The sequence below is a fragment of the Rhinichthys klamathensis genome, unplaced genomic scaffold (assembly GCF_029890125.1).
Source record: "Rhinichthys klamathensis goyatoka isolate OS25496 unplaced genomic scaffold, OSU_Roscu_1.1 h1tg000406l_1, whole genome shotgun sequence".
NCBI lineage: Eukaryota > Metazoa > Chordata > Actinopteri > Cypriniformes > Leuciscidae > Rhinichthys > Rhinichthys klamathensis.
The window spans coordinates 1,978-22,051 of record NW_026606907.1 but is presented as its reverse complement, the minus strand read 5'-3'; the positions used below and the strand labels follow the sequence as shown (position 1 = coordinate 22,051).

The 20,074-nt window shown below is 39.2% G+C and overlaps 1 protein-coding gene across 1 annotated transcript in view; it reads left to right on the top strand.

Annotated features, from left to right (window-relative positions):
• Window positions 1-19,661, top strand: part of pde5ab (phosphodiesterase 5A, cGMP-specific, b) — a gene marked incomplete at its 3' end in the record, with an annotated part of 32,155 nt that extends 12,494 nt beyond the window's left edge. Inside the window, exons 7-15 of the mRNA XM_056234823.1 lie at window positions 5,205-5,272; window positions 6,862-6,970; window positions 8,849-8,933; window positions 9,797-9,972; window positions 10,650-10,700; window positions 14,373-14,519; window positions 16,660-16,785; window positions 19,360-19,454; window positions 19,548-19,661. Of these exons, the coding sequence (XP_056090798.1) occupies window positions 5,205-5,272; window positions 6,862-6,970; window positions 8,849-8,933; window positions 9,797-9,972; window positions 10,650-10,700; window positions 14,373-14,519; window positions 16,660-16,785; window positions 19,360-19,454; window positions 19,548-19,661 (971 nt within the window). The remainder of the gene's footprint in view (window positions 1-5,204; window positions 5,273-6,861; window positions 6,971-8,848; window positions 8,934-9,796; window positions 9,973-10,649; window positions 10,701-14,372; window positions 14,520-16,659; window positions 16,786-19,359; window positions 19,455-19,547) is intronic.
• Between the last annotated feature and the right edge of the window lie 413 nt (window positions 19,662-20,074).

Sequence of the window (20,074 nt, the reverse complement as noted above, 5' to 3'; positions counted from 1 at the left end):
TGTTAAAAAGCACAGCCAATAGTGGTGCTAGTACATGCGATGCAAGTTTAATGAACTTACCCTCAAGACCATCAGGGCCAGGACTACTGCTATTGGAAAGCTTATTAATAGCCTGTTGAACTTCCGTTGATCTAACCTGTCTAAATTTAAAAGAGCTTCCGCAGGGTTGGCTGTTAAGACACGGGTCTGCGAGAAAAACAGGAGGTTGGATAAGCGGTATTTGAGAAAAAAGCAAACTAAAGGCATTAGAAATCACAGCTGGATCATCAGTTATTTCATTATTAATTATCATATTATTTGAAGTATTATTAGACTTACCAATTAGAGTGTTAGCTCGCTTCCAGAATTGCTTTGGGTTACTTAGTTCATTTGACAGGCTATCACGATAAAAATAGGCTTTAGCGTTTCTTGTTTGAGTTGTACATAAATTTCGTAATCGTTTGTATTTTTCCCAGTCTTCAGGCAATTGTGTATGTTTATGTTTAACCCAGGCCCTATCCCTCTTTTTAAAAAGATTAATAAGAACACCATTTACCCAAGGCAGATGATGGCCTTTAACCTTAATGGATTTCCATGGAGCATGCCTGTCAATAACTAGCCCAACTTCAGTATAAAAAAAATCCCAAGCAGCTTCAACATCAGGAATTAAGTAGAACCTATCCCAATTTATCCTACGAAGGTCATTAACAAATAGATTATTATTAAATGATTTAGTTTCCCGTACCTTGATATATTTAGGAGGAAGATGAGGAGTTGCAATTTTCCAGATACAATAAATAATGGAATGATCACTAAAACAGTCAGAGAGAACTCCAGAAGTCATTATTCTGTGTGGATGAGAAACAAGAATCCAGTCAATGAGAGATTTAGAGTTAGAGCAAATTCTAGTGGACTCAGTGATGATTTGAGTCAAATTAGCACCATTAACCATATTACGTTCTTTGACTGTAGAAGAATCATTCCAATTTAAATTAAAATCCCCCAGTAGAATAGTTTCTCTCGAGTCACCCAATAATGATACCGTAGCTAAAATGTTCTTAACAGACTCTAGTTTAGGAGCTGTAGGCGGTCGATAAATATTGGCTATTATCAAATGTTTATTTGCATGAAGAGTTAATTTAACAAAGATACCTTCGAAAAGCTGTGATTAGCTGTGAACTCAGATTAGATGAAATATAAGTAACGACTCCACCTCCCCTGGAACCTCTGTCAGCCCTATACATTACATAATTTTCAAGGTGAATAAAAGCATCAGTAGTACTATTAGTAAGCCATGTTTCAGACAAAGTAATTATATTGGGATTATTATAGGACAGCCAAGCTCTAAGCTGATCAATTTTAGGGAGTAAACTACGGATGTTAAGATGGATAGCATGGAGACTTTTACCCATAGAATATATATTTGTAATCAATGAAAACAAAGCTAACTAACCTTGTGAGGTAAAAATCGTGAAAGTGAAGAAGAGGTGAACATGAGAGCCAACACCATATACACACACACTCAACCATACCTACATTTAAAAAAAACAAAAACAAAACAATAATACAGAAATCCACACACAAAAGCAAGATAACAAATTAAACTAAACTGTCTTCATTCACTCCCCTGATAATAGAACCACTGAGTTATTTTCCACAACGTAATTAAGTGCTTCAAGATTGATAATAAATCCCTTAAAGTTAATAGATAAAATAAATTAATACGCAAAAAGAATACACACTCAATACATTTTTGTTTGCTTTATAGACCCAGTGGTGAGATAAAATAAAACAGCATATAAACACTCAAGTACACAAAACTTCCTTCCTTCCCTTTCCCTTAAAACAAAAAGAGAGAAAAAAAAAAAGTAAACAACAAACAATCATCTCTCTTTATGAGAACAAGTCTATCTGTCACCACGAAATGACGTCAGACGTTAAATAATGCTTCATGCCGTACGGAAATAAACAAACAGGCATGACAGCAGACGTAATTGATATTTCTCATAATGATTAAGGATCAGAAGAATCAAAAGAATCTAAGTACTTGACAGCCTCACTTAAATCGCCAAACTGGATTTGGTCCGACCCGCGGCTGAATTTGACGACAGCGGGATACAACAAAAAAGCCTCAAACCCCAAGGTACGTGCCCGGTTCATTACTGGAAAGCAGGGACGTCTGAGTCGAGCGGTGAAATCACTGTAGTCAGCAGTAAAGCGGATAGTTTGACCATCAACTACCACAGGTGTTTTCCTTGCGAGGCCCAAGATCCTGTCTCTGTCAGTGAGGCGAAGACAATTAAAGATCATGTGCCGTGGGGAAGCACCCGCAGAGCGCGGGCGGCCAACGCGATGTGCTCGCGTAAACTCCAGAAGATTGGAAGCCAACTCAGGAAACCATGTAGGAAAGATGCTCAACAGGTAGGACAGAGCATTACTATGTTCTACTCCTTCTTTCAGGTTGATTATACGTAAGTTACTCCTTCTGCCCTGGTCCTCCATCGTGATTAATTTCTCCTGAAGTTTCTTTAAAGCCTCAGACTGCTCAGTTATGGAGTCCTCAGCGCGTTTCACTTGAGCACGAAGAGAAGTAGTAAGCTTACGTTGGGAGTCTATTTCTTTCGAGTGTTCCTCCAGTGTTGTTTTAATGGAAACAAGCTGATTTTCCAGACGATCAAAGCGATCTTTAGATTGTTTATCAGCTTCAGCAAAATACTTATGAAGGATAGTTTCCATAGACGCAGTTGTCAACTCACACACGCCCGAGTCGGCGTCTGCAACAAGTGCGTGCACTTCTTTAGGTTGGGATGCCTTCTTCGGAGGCATTGTCAAATCAAAGTTCAAAATTCAAAAGTACTCACAAAAAGTTTTAGATTTGCTGTTTAGCTGTTCTAAATCTGCTGTTTTAACACATTGAGCAGGGAGAGCTGTGAGAAGCCTAACTCCTACTCCGCCATCTTGGATTCCTCAATGTGTATACTCCGTATACTTGTATACTTAAAATTATTTACTCAACAAAAACTGATTAAGGTTGAGCTGAAAAGGTAAGGGGAATTGCTATACAGTGCTGCTTTGCAAGTGTATTAAATATGCATTTTTATAAAGGCCACAAAGACAACATTATGTATTGCAGCAATATGCACTTCCGGTAACAAGCTTGAGAAACCTTTCAGTGGCCTCATTTTAAATAGGTGGATCATTGCACCAAAAAAATGATTTTTTAAGTCCTTCCTTCCCATTGAACAATCAGGGAAAAGTCTCATTCTGAAGTCGTCCGGCTCAGATTCTGTTCGATATTCAGCTCTGCATACAACCCAAAATAACTCCTGTACTGTGCTTAGAACACAAAGTCCTTTGTTAGGTTAGTCTTCAGTTATGTTGTGATAGTTATAATATGAATGTGGTAAATCTTTAGTCAGAGCAGACAGGGGCATGTGTGTGAAGGAGATTTGAATTAAACATCTATATCAGAACAAGAAATATATCATATTTTGGTTGTCAGTGCGACAGTTAAACTACACCTGAGGTGGGTCTGCCGGTGTGGACTTTAGGGGAATTACCTTTACATCCGCTGGGAACGTCCTTGGAGCCATTTGGTTAAAAGTCAAAGTAAAGTTAGTTGTGAGAAAAGATCTAGCATGTGATGCAATGAAAGTCATGCATGTGACATTTGTATGTTAGAGTTGTTTCTCCACAAAACAACTTGTTTGGTTTCACTTGATAAAGTTCAAAGCCTTTTACAATTGCTCACTGCGTCCCAAATCGCACACTGTCCAGTACATACTACATGTGTTTTTTGAAAGCTTAAAAAAGTATGTCCTACGTAGTGTGAATGTGTGTATTACGGATGTAATCTAGCGTCGCTTCACTGTCATTCACAAATCCTCTCCCGTGGCCTCATGGGATAGTAAAGTGTCCATCGAATGCACACTTCATAATCCCGTCGAATGTAGTACTGTTGGTACTTTTTGCGTATGAATTATGAATACTATGAATTTGGACATACAACTTGGCTCACATACATTTTCTACTACTATAGTATGGATTCAGTGATACTGCACTTCACGCGAAATCAAAGAACGAACTGGTGTGACATCATTTGGAAAAAAATTCGTTTTGGCCTGATTTTTTCGAGAGTTCGTTTCGGGAGTTCGAAACAGCTTGAAAAGTTCACTTCGGCTGGTAAACACCTTCGAACTCCCATTGGTCCGTGTGGCGATGATGTAATAGGTGGGTGTGGCTCTGAGGCTCCGCCTTCTTTGAGGTGTAAATCTATGGTTCATGTCTTCTGTTCAGTCCGTCGAGGTTAAGACGAGAGTAAACACACTGGAGAGAAGCTTTAAACTAGAAACCGAGGTTGTATTTCTAATTGAAAGAGACACAGTTTTTTCATATTTAATATTGTAAAGCAGTAGATTGTATAAAGTTGTATATGAATAAATATGATGTGACTTGAGTTGCAGAGCAAACATCCTCATCTCTATGATCAGATGCTTTCTGAACGGCTGTTTTCTCACCGCTGGCATTTTTGTGTTTATTTTGTTACTGAGAGGAAAGCGTCCCGTACATATTTACATATTCATCTAAACGTATACATGTCTAGGTGTTCTAGCTATGTGAGCTGTTGTGTTGGGGATCAAGTCTATCTTTATGAGGGAGTTCTGTGTATCATAATTCATAGATGTCGTGTTAACCTAGAAACCTAGTTCTGCTCTGGGTTTCCTCAACTTTACACAAACTGTTTATAGTCCTTGGACTTTGCACTAAAGTCCAGCTATAAAGTGAGGAAAGAAAGCTTGTTAATTCTGCGAATTCCTTCTCCAGGTCGCAGTCACGTTGAGTTAACAGATTAGCGTTGTGAAAAACAGAGATGTACAATCAGATCACAGATAGGCAATCCTCCAAGTGTCTTCATATTTGGGGAAAGTCTGCCAACAAACCCATATTCAATGTTTGTTATGTGGTCGGGAATGTGGAAATTGAACTCATAATTTATTGCATGTTTGTTTCAAACTTTTCGTACTGAATTCGTCATGAGCGGGAAATTCTAACCCTTCCAGAAATGCACAAACACGGGCGCATTAAACCATGTGACTGCCGTTGAGTTTACACAGGCAAGCCAGACTCGAACAGCATTAAACAAGCCACAGAAACACGGGCCCACTTCTCTGCTAAACCTCTCTAATGCTGCAGTGTAAGTAATTGCTGTTCTGCTTGTGTTCCAGAACACATTCTCCAGTGTGTTTCACATGGAATATGAGGAGCTTGCAGGATCCGTGGACTTCCCGAACAGGTGGGGTTATCATACAAATTACCATTATGTAATGCAAGGCAAAGTGCCAGGAATGTTCAATACAAGTTAAGCTGTAAGGAGTTTAGTCTACAGACTTCAGCTCCAATACACCCGCCTTAAGGTTTCTACTGTAATATCTTTGAAAATGAAAATGATGCTTGAGGTTCACTTATACTGATCTCTTATAGGTAAATCAACTCACACTCATGCAACGAACCCTTTAAAGTCCCCCTGTGGTGAAAATCCATTATTAATACGCTGTAAGACACACCATGTGTAAGTTCATAAGTCGACAGCATTGCTGAGTATTTTCTGCTTAAAACTGCAGTGAACCAAAGACAGTCTCAAAAACACGGTGAAATTTTGGTGATCAAAAATGAGTTTCAGAGGATTGACCACAACGGGACTTTAAACGATTCAAGAATCGGACATCCTTGTATATTTCATGAAACGACATTAGGCTAGACGTGATAGGCTTTTCAGTGATTTTCATATTCTCGTCCTCACACAAAGCTTTGTCTTTAAGGGTGTGTTCACACTCGGCAGGATTGGTTGGGTTAAAGCGAACTGTAAGTGCGGCTCATTTCAATAAGTGTGAACGCTGCCATCCGAACCAAACAAGCCGAGACTCTGAAAAGATGGATCTCGCTTCCAAAACAAACTCTGGTGCGGTCCGACTGAAATATGGACGCAACGCGGACCACAGACATCTAAACCAACCCAAAACAGGATGTGATGTCATAAGATGCGTGAATGCTCGAGTTCTTCCCGTCACAGTCGCGATGTTAAAAACACTGTAATAAAAGACTTGCAATATAACGTTTAAGACCACTTTTATGCAGTTTGGTTTCCGATACCGTTACGAACTAAAAGTGTGAACACACCCTAAAGGACTTTGCAATATAACAAACAAGACCACTTCTGTGATACTTTACGGGGCATGTTTAGCACACAGTATTGTTTTTTGGATTTATATTCACAAAATATATGTCATAAAAGCCTTTTTTGGGGGGTTTGTATCTTTAGGTTCTGCCTTAAAAATTAAACCAGGACTAAAATGTATTTTGTTTTTTGATCTGGACCAAAAGAACCCAAACTACAAGTGTGAACACACCCTAAAAGACTTGCGATTTAACTTACAAGAACACTTTTATGGGGCTTTTTTTTATCATTTTGGAGCTTCACATCCTCATCCCCTTCTTTTCCATTCTCATTATAATTAGAAAAGAGTGTCAATTCTCCTTTATGTTCCACAGAAGAAAGAAAGGAACAACATTAGGATGAGTAAACTGACAGAATTTTCATTTTTGGGTGTATTTTTGGCAATTACACGTGAAGTTTATTTACTTCATAATTTTAAGGCTACAGATTTCCTCACTTTTTTAAAAGTTAAGCCAACTGATCACTTTTTACAGAGTATAGTGTGGTTTTTGTGTCTAAAACCATTTTCTGCAGTATTACTATTAGTAATGGACTGGAATTACTATTAGTATTACTAGTATTAGCAATGTTGCACATCTAGGAGATTGATTGTAATGATGTGTGGTTATAAGCAGGAGCGCGTAATGATTTGTTGATGTCTTTGACAGGGAATGTGACGTCAACAAGATTAACTACATGTACGCTCAGTATGTCAAGAACAGTATGGAGTCGCTGAACATCACAGATGTCACCGAAGACCAGCGATTTCCATGGACTGTAAGTGTTCATAAATGCTTATTCATTCAAACATTGGGTTGGGATCATCCCGATGTTTCAACGCTATCTCGCGACCAATTTGTGCGAAATCGTACGAGTGAGTAAAAGGTGGCTAATTCGTACGATTTGTCTAGGGGCGGGGTCAGGTGTAGGTCATTTGTATGAATTGGGCAACTCATAAAATATGTACGATTTAGCAAAAATCTTACGAATTCGTACGAGTGAGGTCGTATGAATTCGTCGTACGAATTAGCCACCTCGTACGAATTGCCGTGAGATCGGGTTGGATATTTCTGGGATTTCACAGAGCTCTTATTCATTCAAACATTGGGATGGGATCATGCCAATGTTTCAATGCTATCTCACGACCAATTCGTACGAGTGAGTAAAAGATGGCTAATTTGTACGAATTTGTACAATTTGTCTAGGGGCGGGGTCAGGTGTAGGTCATTCGTACAAATTCATGCGAATTGGGCAACTCGTAAAATGTTTACGATTTAGCAAAAATCGTACGAGTGATGTCGTATGAATTCGTACGAATTAACCACTTCGTAAAATTCGTACGAAAGGCCTTGAGATTGGATTGGATTTTTCTGGGATTTAACAGAGCTCTTATTCATTCAAACATTGGGATGGGATCATCCCGATGTTTTAACGCTATCTCACGACCAATTCGTACGAGTGAGTAAAAGGTGGCTAATTCGTACAAATTCGTACGAGTGAGTAAAAGGTGGCTAATTCGTACAAATTTGTATGATTTGTCTTGGGGTGGGGTCAGGTGTTGGTCATTCATACAAATTCATGCAAATTGGGCAACTCATAAAATATTTACGATTTAGCAAAAATCGTACGAGTGATGTCGTATGAATTCGTACGAATTGCCGTGAGATCGGGTTGGATATTTCTGGGATTTAACAGAGCTCTTATTCATTCAAACATTGGGATGGGATCATGCCGATGTTTTAACGATATCTCACGACCAATTCGTACGAGTGAGTAAAAGGTGGCTAATTCGTACGAATTTGTACGATTTGTCTAGGGGCGGGGTCAGGTGTAGGTCATTCCTACAAATTCATGCAAATTGGGCAACTCGTAAAATATTTATGATTTAGCAAAAAACGCATGAATTCGTACGAATTAGCCACCTCGTAAAATTCGTACGAATTGCCGTGAGATCGGGTTGGATGTTTCTGGGATTCACAGAGCTCTTATTCATTCAAACATTGGGATGGGATCATCCCAATGTTTCAACGCTATCTCACGACCAATTCGTACGAGTGAGTAAAAGGTGGCTAATTCGTACGAATTTGTACGATTTGTCTAGGGGCGGGGTCAGGTGTAGGTCATTCGTACAAATTCATGCGAATTGGGCAACTAGTAAAATATTTACGATTTAGCAAAAAACGTAAGCCACTTCGTAAAATTCGTACAAATTGCCGTGAGATCGGGTTGGATGTTTCTGGGATTTCACAGAGCTCTTATTCATTCAAACATTGGGATGGGATCATCCCAATGTTTCAACGCTATCTCACGACCAATTCGTACGAGTGAGTACGAAATGGCTAATTCGTACGAATTTGTACGATTCGTCTAGGGGCGGGGTCAGGTGTAGGTCATTCCTACAAATTCATGCAAATTGGGCAACTCGTAAAATATTTATGATTTAGCAAAAAACGCATGAATTCGTACGAATTAGCCACCTCGTAAAATTCGTACGAATTGCCGTGAGATCGGGTTGGATTTTTCTGGGATTTCACAGAGCTCTTATTCATTCACATCCCCTATTTTGCACTATAAACTGTCTCTTTTCCCCAAAGATGCTTGAATTTTAAACTTTGCAATTGCATTTGTTTTTTCCCCCTCATTTCTTTTCGGAAGAGTGAAAATCTAGAGTCCTCGAACGGTCAAATCAAAAGTCTTCTCTGCACGCCAATCAGGAATGGGAAGAAAGATAAAGTGATAGGTATGTGTGTTTTCAATATTTCCACAATCTGAGCCATTAGTCAACATCGTTCCTAAAATGATCAAAAGACAAACATTGATATTACTATTATCTGACGCTTAATCATCCCACACCAATAATTTACACCTCAAATTGTGAAACTAAGAAAACAAAATTGGTGAAAACAAAATCTCATAGATTCACATGGACCAGAATATCATCTGATGGTGTTTTTATTTTACCTTAGACACCTCTCATATTTTCTTCTGAATGCATAAAAATATAGTTTATAATTGGCTTTTCATTTCTCATGCATTTTTAACTGACATCATTAAGTTTCTTAACAATTGTGATGCTGGTCGAATTCAAGTGCAATATAAACCGTATAATAATCAAAGTCTGAATTGGTTGGAATAATTTAGCATGTCATCTTCTTAAGGGTTTATGTCTTATTTTGTATAGTCTCATTGAGCCAATCGTGATGAAAATAAATCTTTTTTTAATTGATTGCTTTATCTCCTTTTATCTAGACGTATAATAGAGGTTAATTAAGTTGCTGACAGCTGATAAACCACTAATGAACATTAACATTAAAATGGTCATTTATTCGGCCTCATTTATTCCAAACCGGTATGAACTTCTTTCTTTCATGCATCACAAAAAGTGAATTTATAAAGAAAGTGCTGGCACCCTTTTCCATTAAAGTATCTCGAAAGCAGGCCATAAATGCCATATTTCAAGTTTATTCTTTAGAAAATCCCCTTTTGTGCTCCACGGAAATAGGAAAGTCATTTACAGTAGATCAAAAACAACAATATATATACAAATAAATATGTATTTTGTGCTAAATATTCACATATCAGTGTTTCGGCCTCTGAATGCAGGTGTTTGCCAGTTGGTGAATAAGATGGATGACGCGTCAGGAGAAGTCAAAGCCTTTAATAGGAACGATGAGCAGTTTCTCGAGGCCTTTGCTATCTTCTGTGGACTGGGCATCCAGAACACACAGATGTACGAAGCCGTGGAAAGAGCCATGGCCAAGCAAGAGGTCACACTCGAGGCGAGTCGGATTTTATACACTTCACTCATTTTATGCCATGGAATTAAAAAAAAAGACTTTATTTCTCAGAATTGCACGTTTATATCGCGCAATTCAGACTTTATAACTCGCAGTTGCAAGAAAAAAAGTCTGAATTCTTCAGTATATATCAGTGTTTATAATAATAGTTTCCATCCATCCTCCTTAACATTTGATTGTGACTGGGCCGCAAAGTTGCTGGACAACAAATATGATGTCCTTAATATGTTGGTGGTATTACAGGTTTTAAACAATACAATTTCTCTATACTTAGATCACTTTTGAGCACAACTGAAATATATATGTGAGCTAAACTGTGAATCATTTATCATTGTTTTGGCACAAAATGCATTCAATGCAAATGAATTCTTTTCTCAGTCAGACACAGACATATACAGTAGTGGCCTAAAGTGATGTCCGGAGGGGATATTTGTCTTTAATGACCCGACAAGTTTGATTAAACCATCAAAATATGAGGAAGAACAAAACACTAAACTTGGTTAAGGTGTAAAGTGTCCTTCATTTATACAGCGCTTTTAACAATATAGATTGCTTCAAAGCAGCTTTACAGTGATGATAGGAAATTACAGTAACAGAAGATATGTGAACATTATCCATTGACCCGTTAACATCCGATGCCTGTGTGTGTTTCGCTGCAGGTGCTCTCGTATCATGCGTCGGCTGAAGAAGAAGAGACGCGGGCGCTCCAGGTATCTGCGGTAAATTACAATTTATCACTATATCATATTGAAATGTGCTTTACTTTACAAATCAAGCATTACTTTACCTGTCTATTCATAACACAAGCAACTGGAGGCATACGCCATGTTCAATGCCAGTGTAAAATAGACCATAATCATAATTAGATTTTGTTTTGAAGTCTCCTACAATACATTTACATTCATCCAAGGTCAAAAACACTTTAATTTCCTCATAATGTACATTACAGCATCAGCTCTTTTCTCTCAGTGTCTGAAACGCTTCGTTCGGAGATTCAGTCTCTCTAAGCTCCGCCTCTCTGAGAGCTTTCTCTGCTCTGATTGGTCAGAAAGCAAACGCTCATTATCATATGTGAATCTCAGCTCTTGATCACAGTGATACGAACACAGGGTTTCCGCGGGGCATTAAAAAGCATTAAAAGTCCTTAAATGGATTTTGCGAAAATTAAGGCCTTAAAAGGCATTAAAAAGCATTAAATTTGATTCTTACAGGCATTACATTTTTTTATAGTTTTGAAGAGAATTTTATATAAATTTATTTGAATATAGCCTCAATAATTAATATTTTGTATTTGCTGTCGCAAAATATGTACGTTTGTGTGATAAATACGCGGAACCAGTTTGGTAATTGCTTCTAGCCGGAGCAAAAGTGCCGTGATGCGGAGAGGTGACGCGGGTCTGGTGTACAGTGGTGGACAGGTTGAACCTTGGAAAAATGAGTGCAAATTCCAGCCAAAGTGTCTGGAAAACAAAACTTTTAAGACATGGTTGCAGCCCGTTAGTGGTAAAAATGATGAAGGATTTTGCGGCGTTTGTAAAAAAAGCATTTAAAGTTGTGGACAATGGGAATCAGCGCTGTAAAACCCCATATGCAGTGTGACGGCCACAAATCGGCGTTAGATTTAAATAGTACATTGTGTTTAATTTTTCGTTTAATGGGATCTAATATATGTTGCTAGTAGCGAGTAAAATCGAGAGTCTCTCCGCAACGGATTGAAGCTCGCGTCCGAGAGAAGTGTTGTGCACGAGCCACAACAACAGAACGCAGGCAAAGACCGTATATTGTTCTTCTATACTCTTTGACGCAGGGCTCTCAAGTGTCACGCATTGAGCGTGACAGTCACTCATTTCGGTCTTTTGTCACGCACTCCCGCCACACATTGTATTTCTCACGCTGAAAAACTATTTATAATATATTGAATATGCAGCAGCGCCCCAAATGTCTCTGGCCGCGCCGCTATCACTATGGAACCGACAGGAATCAAGCGCGTCTTCCATGCAGTTCTTACTAGTCGAGCCTGCCACTTATCAGCCAATCAAAAAAAAAAAAGAATGGGTCTACACATTAGCCAATTAGAAAATAGCACTATTGTATCTGGGTAAGATTCAAGATAAGTCATGATCTCCTGTTTTAATGTTACAAAAAATTCACAACTTGTTTGACACAAACAATGGCAACTTGATTGCTGCTAGAGAAACGTTTCCCAGATAATTAGCATGAGTTTTTCATGAGTGTCTGTAACTTAGACAACAGTTTTACAGCCTGTTCACTGACAACACCTGCTCAGAACAAGTAGTCTAGGCCTAATCATATTTTCGTTATCACACGATGACTGACATATTGTCAAATTATAAACATCTCTCTCTCCAAATAGGCTTAATAATTTTATAAGCACTAAATAAATTAAAGTGTATTGCATAGTCGATGTTATAGGTCACTTTTAAAATCATGTCATATTTTATAATTATATCTGGGCCATGGATGCATTAATCATTGCATCTGTCTTTCAAAGATGTCAGGTAAAAAGCAATTAAGCATCCTCTCATTCGCCCTGAGAGGAAAGCCCCCTAAAAAGGCCAGGTTAGAGGATGCTGGCCCAGAGAAGGGCCCATTAGAGGAGGAGACGGTGCAGGTAGAAGAGGAAGAGAATAAATACTATTATGTATTTGGTTGAATTGTCGGTGCCATGTGTCGAATCTTCTCTATTGCAAGTGTGAGCAATTATTAATAACAACAAAAACACTAATAATAATATTACTAATGAAACACCACCATTCATGCGACCCGTCCTTACATCTATGTGTTCCAGAAAAAAAACATTTAATATATATATATATATGTGGTTAGTCATGGGTCGTATATGGCATTAAAACATTTTAAAATGGCATTAAAAAGGCATTAAAAAGGCATTAAATTTAATTTGAAGATACCTGTAGAAACCCTGGAACAGTAACGATGGCGTGGGTTTCTCAGCGTCTCCTCGACACGAACAACACGAGCCGAACTCTTCCAGTCTCAGATACACTACAGTGTTTGAGGGCGGAGCTAAGAGACGCTGCTCAGCCAATCAAAACCATAGGCAGGCATTATGCAAATTAGCTACAAACCTACATGGATATGTAACAGAAGTGAGACTGGAGTTACTGACGACTCGTTTCAGCAGTTCAGAATTTATTCTTTTAAGAAAATAACTTTATTTGTCATTTAGCATTTAAGGGTCATGCAATTAAATAACATGTTGTGAGATTTGAACATAGTTATGCATGTTGATCATCATAGAAGACAATGTTACCCTCCGTTAGTTTTAATTGTAGAAGTAAACTAGATACGACGCCTCAATTAGGTTTCCTCCGACAGGCGTAACCGTGAGATCGCGTGCAGAGACGCAGGAATGGCTCAAAATGAGCGTTTAGTTTTGCTTTGTAAGAGTTTCTGCGTCTCACAAGTTCTCTTCAGTCTGGGACACAAGCTTGATCCTCCACACAGTGAGTGTAACCGGACAAACGGCTTATAATAACACCACAAACTAGGCCTCACAAGTTATTAAAGATGCAACAGCGCATTCATATATATGTATTTCTCGGCAGAGTACAAATGCGTTATGGTAAATTGCAGCGTGCATTTTTGGGATGCTTAAAAAGTAGCCAAAAAATCATTAGTTGCATAGAGTGAAAAGATCCAAATAGACAAAAATGCAAAAAAAAAGCTCAAATAATGTAAAGGAAAGACTCTAAATGTGAGATTAAAACCAGTGCTTTACTGGGAAATGGCGAAGGCCTGCAGGCTTCGAGGAAGGTCATGTGACCGAACCGTTTGGCATTTCTCAATTTAATCTCGCATGTAGAGTCTTTACTTTTCATTATTAGAGGATGCATGCTTTTTTTTTTTTTGCACTTTTGTCTATTTGGATCTTTGCACTCTATGCAACTCGTGAGTTTTTGGCTACTTTCCAAGCATCCCAAAAATGCACGCTGCAATTTACCATTATTAGAATATGACTGCTTTTTTGTGTGCATTTTAGTCTTTTTGCTCATTGCTTTAATGTACAGAAACGTAAAAAAAGGCTCGATTGCGGGGGGATTTTGTGTCTTCGCATTGAAGCGACGTGCAGATCTTGAAATGTTTCGGAAAGGTCTGGAAAATATTGAATTGCAATACTGCAGATGTTCGTTTAAACAGATGAAGCTGTATGAAAGTTATGCTTCTTTCTGCTTGCTGACTGAAGCACATAATCTACAGAGACGTGATTTATGGACTCTGCATTATGCGATGGTTCTGGTTTTCAGAAGAGGAGACTCTGCTGATGGCAGATCATTGATTATTAATGTGTGTCAGACAGCGATCTCTCTGAGATGATGTGTAATAATGTCCTGCACCCACAGGCCGCCACGATCCCCTCGGCTCAGTCTCTCCGACTGATGGACTTCAGCTTCAGTGATTTCGACCTGTCGGACGCCGACACGACTCAAGCCACCATACGCATGTTCGTGGACCTCAAGCTCGTGCAGAACTTTCAGATGAAGTACAAGGTGCCATTAGACAAATAATGATTTTTCATATTATTATCAGGGTTTCCGCAGGATCTTAAAAAGTCTCAAATTTCAAAATCAAAATATAAGGCCTTAAAGGGATACTCCACTTTTTTTGGAAATAGGCTCATTTTACAACTCCCCCAGAGTTAAACTGTTGAGTTTTACCGTTTTTGAATCCATTCAGCCGGTCTCTGGTTCTGGGGGTACCACTTTTAGCATAGCTTAGCATACATCATTGAAGTGGACAAGACCATTAGCATTTCTAAAAAAAAAATGAGTTTCGATATTTTTCCTATTTCAAACTTGACTCTTCTGTAGTTACATCGTGCACTAAGACCGACGGAAAATGTAAAGTTGCGATTTTCTAGGCTGATATAGCTTTACTTTACTGTAAACTTTACTGCCGTACCATGAGTGCAGCAGGCGTAATGATATGACGCAGCGCCTGAAAGTAGTCCTGTTGTGTTGACGGAAGGTAGCCTATTTTCAGGCGCTGCGTCATATCATTACGCCTGCTGCACTCATGGTACGGCAGTAAAGTTTCTTCAAAAATATCGAAACTCTTTGGTCATTTTTTTTTTTAGAAATGCTAATGGTCTTGTCCACTTCAATGATGTATGCTAAGCTATGCTAAAAGTGGTACCGCCAGAACCGGAGATCGGCTGAATGGATTCAAAAACGGTAAAACTCAACAGTTTAACTCTGGGGGAGCCTATTTCCAAAAAAAGTAGAGTATCCCTTTAAAAAGTCTTAAATTTGCTGAAGTATTGTGTTCTAGGTCTTTAAGTAATTAACAGGTGAAAGTTCAGTTTCTCAACATAATTAAAAATGACATAATTTAGACCTTTAAACTCTCATAAAACAACCAAGAATACATTATAATCAAGAATTATGCAAACGCATGACCTTTAGACAGACTTATTGTTTACTGTACACACATGAGGCTCCACCTCTACCGGATCCGGGCCACATCTGGGCCATGTTCAATCCACCTGTACCGGATCCGGACCACATCTGGGCCGTGTTCAATCCACCTGTACTGGATCCGGGCCACATCTGGGCCATGTTCAATCCACCTGTACCGGATCCGGGCCACATCTGGGCCGTGTTCAATCCACCACAGACAGACGTAAAGCGGATGTTATCCAGCTGTGGGGAAGTGGAAGTTTAGCGATACTTGGCTTGAAAAATCTGAATTTCGTGCTTGGTTAAAGCCAGTTGTAAAGCCTACTGCTTCTTATGCAAGAAAGCTATTCAACTGGGAACGTTGGGTGTACGGGCGCTGGAGTCACATGCAAAAAGTGTTTACATTACGCACTTTGGAATAGGGGATTTTATAAAAACAGAACTAATTTCCAAAATCACGGGACCGTTCGTGCTGATGTTCGACGAATGTTCAGTTTGAATAATTTAAATTACTTTGCAAGTAATTTTGCAAGTAATTTTGCAAGTAATTTTGAGACGTTTCCTTTGTATGTCGTGATATAGGTCTTAAATTTCCAGTCTAAAAGGTCTTGTTTCCAGTCCAAATATCTAAAAATTCTTAAATTAAGATGGATTTACTAAAGTAGCAAAATGCCATAAGATATTATATCTTGTTTTCTGCGGAAAAAAATCAATCAATATCAAAATGAAGTGAGTTTTTTGCTCAAAACAAGCTAAATGATCTGCCAATTGGGTAAGAAAAATAATTTTGGTCATACTTCCAAAAAGTATAATCTGATCCCGAATGCCAGGATCCACACCGGCGGCGACTGAGTCTCACATTCTCCTCAAAATATTGTGTTCATCCGCGCTGATAATAACCGCAATTGCAGATTTCGAACAGAGATGGCGACAAAGAGGAAAAACTACGAACTGCAGCTTTAAATTTAACAGATATTCAACATAATTCATGTGTGAGAGTCTAACAGACGGACGGACAAAACCAGTCAAATATCCACTGATTCTATAACTCTGAGTTCTTGCCATATTTTATTACCATTTTCTATAGCGAATAAACTGTGGTAATGTGAGAAATGTTTGCATAAATTTTGGTTTGACTGTACACGTGTGTTTTAGCTGCAGCGCATGTCTTTCAGTCTAATCTTTATAGCTTTAAAAGTGACTGGTTGTTGTTAACCTGTCCCTGTTCCAGAGCCTGTGCCAGTGGATCTTAAGCGTGAAGAAGAACTACAGGAAGAACGTGGTTTATCACAACTGGAGACACGCTTTCAACACGTCGCAGTGCATGTTCGCTGTGCTGAAGTCTGGCCGGGTCCAGGTCAGTGGATCTGAGAACAAACGCTGGCGCCAGTCATAAACCAGTAAAACCACTTTAACACACACACTGAGCTTGATGATCGACAGTGAGATGTGCAGTTGTAGTCATCGCTCTCTTATAATGTTTGTTTCCTTTTATAGACAAGGCAGTTGAGCAAGAATGAAACTAGCGGAGCGGTTTTTATTGTGCGTTCCACTATAAACGTCTTCTGTTGTTGACGGCGGGAGTTAATCATTTGCGTTTACACTCCTGCACTGATAGAAAACGCCTGCTTTCTTTGAATAGGAAATACCAGGAAGAGCTTTATGTTGAGTCAGCTTCTCACAATTGTGAATTATTTGGTATTTATGTATTGAGAACTAAACCCTCTGGTGCTAATAATTTTACGTTTTTTTTTTTTTACTTCATCAGAACGGTTTGAAACTTGGTAAAGGTTTTTGCAATTGCTGTGTAAACACAAAAAAATTCATGATTCAAACTAGTTAAATGGTCCTGTAATAAACAGTCACACTTGTGTTTCTCGCGGTCAAACACGAGCGCATTGGGAATGAGTGTGAGGCGAGTTTCCTCTAGTGGAAGCGTTTGGTACTGCAGCCGAACACACTCTTACTGAACGCTCGTTTACTGAGATATCAGACTCAACTTTGGAAATTGGATCATAACTTGTTAGGATTTACGGCTTTGATTTTCTTGCAGTTTTAGAGTAACGTGTTTTTGAAAATATAGATTTCATATAAAAATTGAAAATAGTATTTTTGTGCATTTTTCATATCAATAAACGTAAAATTCTGTAACTTTTTTTAAGGTCACTTTTTAAAAAAAATTTTCACTTCAGCAATAATCTGCCACGTGTCGTCTTTGAAAAGAGATCAAACTTCAGTCTGTCGCTCTAAAGCATTCAAGATTTACCACAGTTTAAAGGTGCTCTATGTAACTTTTCTACTAAAATGAATCCTTTTTTTATTGCCTGTGTGTGAAGGGGTTGTAATCACACATTAAAATGATCCACTTGTCGAGTTTTGCTATTACCTCTGAAGGCCAGTATTCCTATTTCTATGTGAAGTCTCCGGGTCGGATTTACCGCGAAATCCACCGGATGTGACGTGCATGCGCGCTCCCGAGCCTCGCTCCTTATATACAGTCTATTGTAGACGGTCAGGGAGTTACGTCCGGTTAAAGGCGCACGTTTTTCGGCTTATATCTCAGTCAATCTTTGATCAATTTTCCCAAGACTCTAATCGTTCGTAGTGCTGGACGGGGCCTTTCGAACGAGCCCACCCCCGAGGTCCAACTTGCCCGGCTCCCCGAGTTATAGCCGTTGGAAATCGGGGGTCCCAGCGAACGGCGATCCGGTAGGGGGCGTCCCCGAGGCCCGCCACTCTAGCGTTCGGGCAAGGGTTCCCCTGGGACCTCCTCCCCCGAATTTGAGCTCTCTGGGTCTTTGCGTTCCAGAGATACGAGGGATTTTCTTCTGAGATCGTGACGTCACCGGCGTCCGCAATTTTGCAGCGCGCCCGATGGTTTTCTGCTAATATCTCCGCGAAAACACCACCAAAAACTATGGAACTTATATGGTTCTTTTCAGCTCGACTAGATGGTCCCAACGAGCTCGGTGCTCGCCGAATCCGTCAAGTATTCGCCGAGATATTTGCGTAATAGACGGTATTGTCTATGAGTTTGAGCACGAGCGCTCTTGTAAAATTTGGTTGCAATCTGAAACATCACCACTAGAGGCCGCTAAAAGTTACATAGAGCACCTTTAAGTTAGAAATTTAATTTTCAGGTCTATGCTCAAAAAGTGAATACAGCGTAAATATAATTTAGTACCATAAAATCCCCTAAAAATACAAAATATTAAACAAAAAACATTATCAAACTTAAATATAGTACATTCCTTTCATTGAAATAAAAAAAAAAATTAATTTGGTCATTTCCTAAATTCTAACTGGATTTAGTTTGCTTATTCACTGGAAAGCTCTTACAGTTATGTGGATTTACATAAAGTGTGACTGCATTTGTTTTTAGATAGCATGATGGCTGTATTTGACCATGTTTAAGGCATTGACCAATCCCTGACTCGCAATATTGTTTAATTCGGCAGAAGATTTAGGGCTAAAATACAAACTTTTAGGTGTTAAAAACTACAGTCCGGATTTACTGTAGACACACAGTGAGAAATAAGCGCTGAAACGTGAGGACAGTTATTTCTGCAGATCATCTTATTGCATATGCATTTGTCGGAGTTTCCCTTTCAGACAGTATTTATAGAGGAGAGTATTTAAATGATTCATTTACTAAGTTTTACACTCGTCGATTTACTGGTGTTTGCTCCATTATAAGCATTTCTTAAACCAGACGCTAATGCTGCTCTTGGGAGATTGTGTTGGTCATTATGGAAACGATCCGTGTGTGTGTGTTCATTAATGTGTGTGTCGTCAGTAGATCATGCGCAGAACTTTACACTCCTATCTGCGCTGTTATGGGATTGCGCTCTCACGCTGATTCGGTAAATCTGTCCCTGTGTTTAGTGACTGTCACAGTAATATTGTAATAAAGCTGTGTTTTCGTTGACAGAATAATCTGAGTGATTTGGAGGTCTTAGCTTTAATGATTGCGACATTGAGCCATGATTTGGATCACAGAGGTGTCAACAACTCCTACATCAAAAGGTTTGTGCTTTGGTTTAGTGTGTGAGTGTGTGAGTGTGTGATATTAGCGATGTAAAGATGCGACTGATGCCGTATATTTCCCTGTTTCCACAGAAGTGACCATCCACTGGCCCAGCTCTACTGCCACTCCACCATGGAGCATCACCACTTCGACCAGTGTCTCATGATCCTCAACAGCCCTGTGAGTATACCTGTGTGTGTGTGTGTGTGTGTGTGTGTGTGTGTGTGTGTGTGTGTGTGTGTGTGTGTGTGTGTGTGTGTGTGTGTGTGTGTGTGTGTGTGTGTGTGTGTGTGTGTGTGTGTGCTTTTTTCGGTCAGTACATCTACCTTGGGTTGTTTTGTCGAGTGTATAGTGTAAATGCAGATATCAGAAATGGGTCATTTTTAAAAGAAGATGTGAGCTGGTCATCCAAAAAAACAGATATAGTCAACAAATCAAGACCTGCAGTGCAAATAAGGCCTTAATGTGGTCAGCTTGTTTATAGTCACTTTAAAGATGATGTTTGACTCGAATAAAACCAGTTCAATCTATTCAGACACGCTGCTGTGAACATGTAAGATCTGCATGAATAGACACACACTGGAGTAGATCTGGGCAGGTGGAGCTGGGGAGGGGGAGG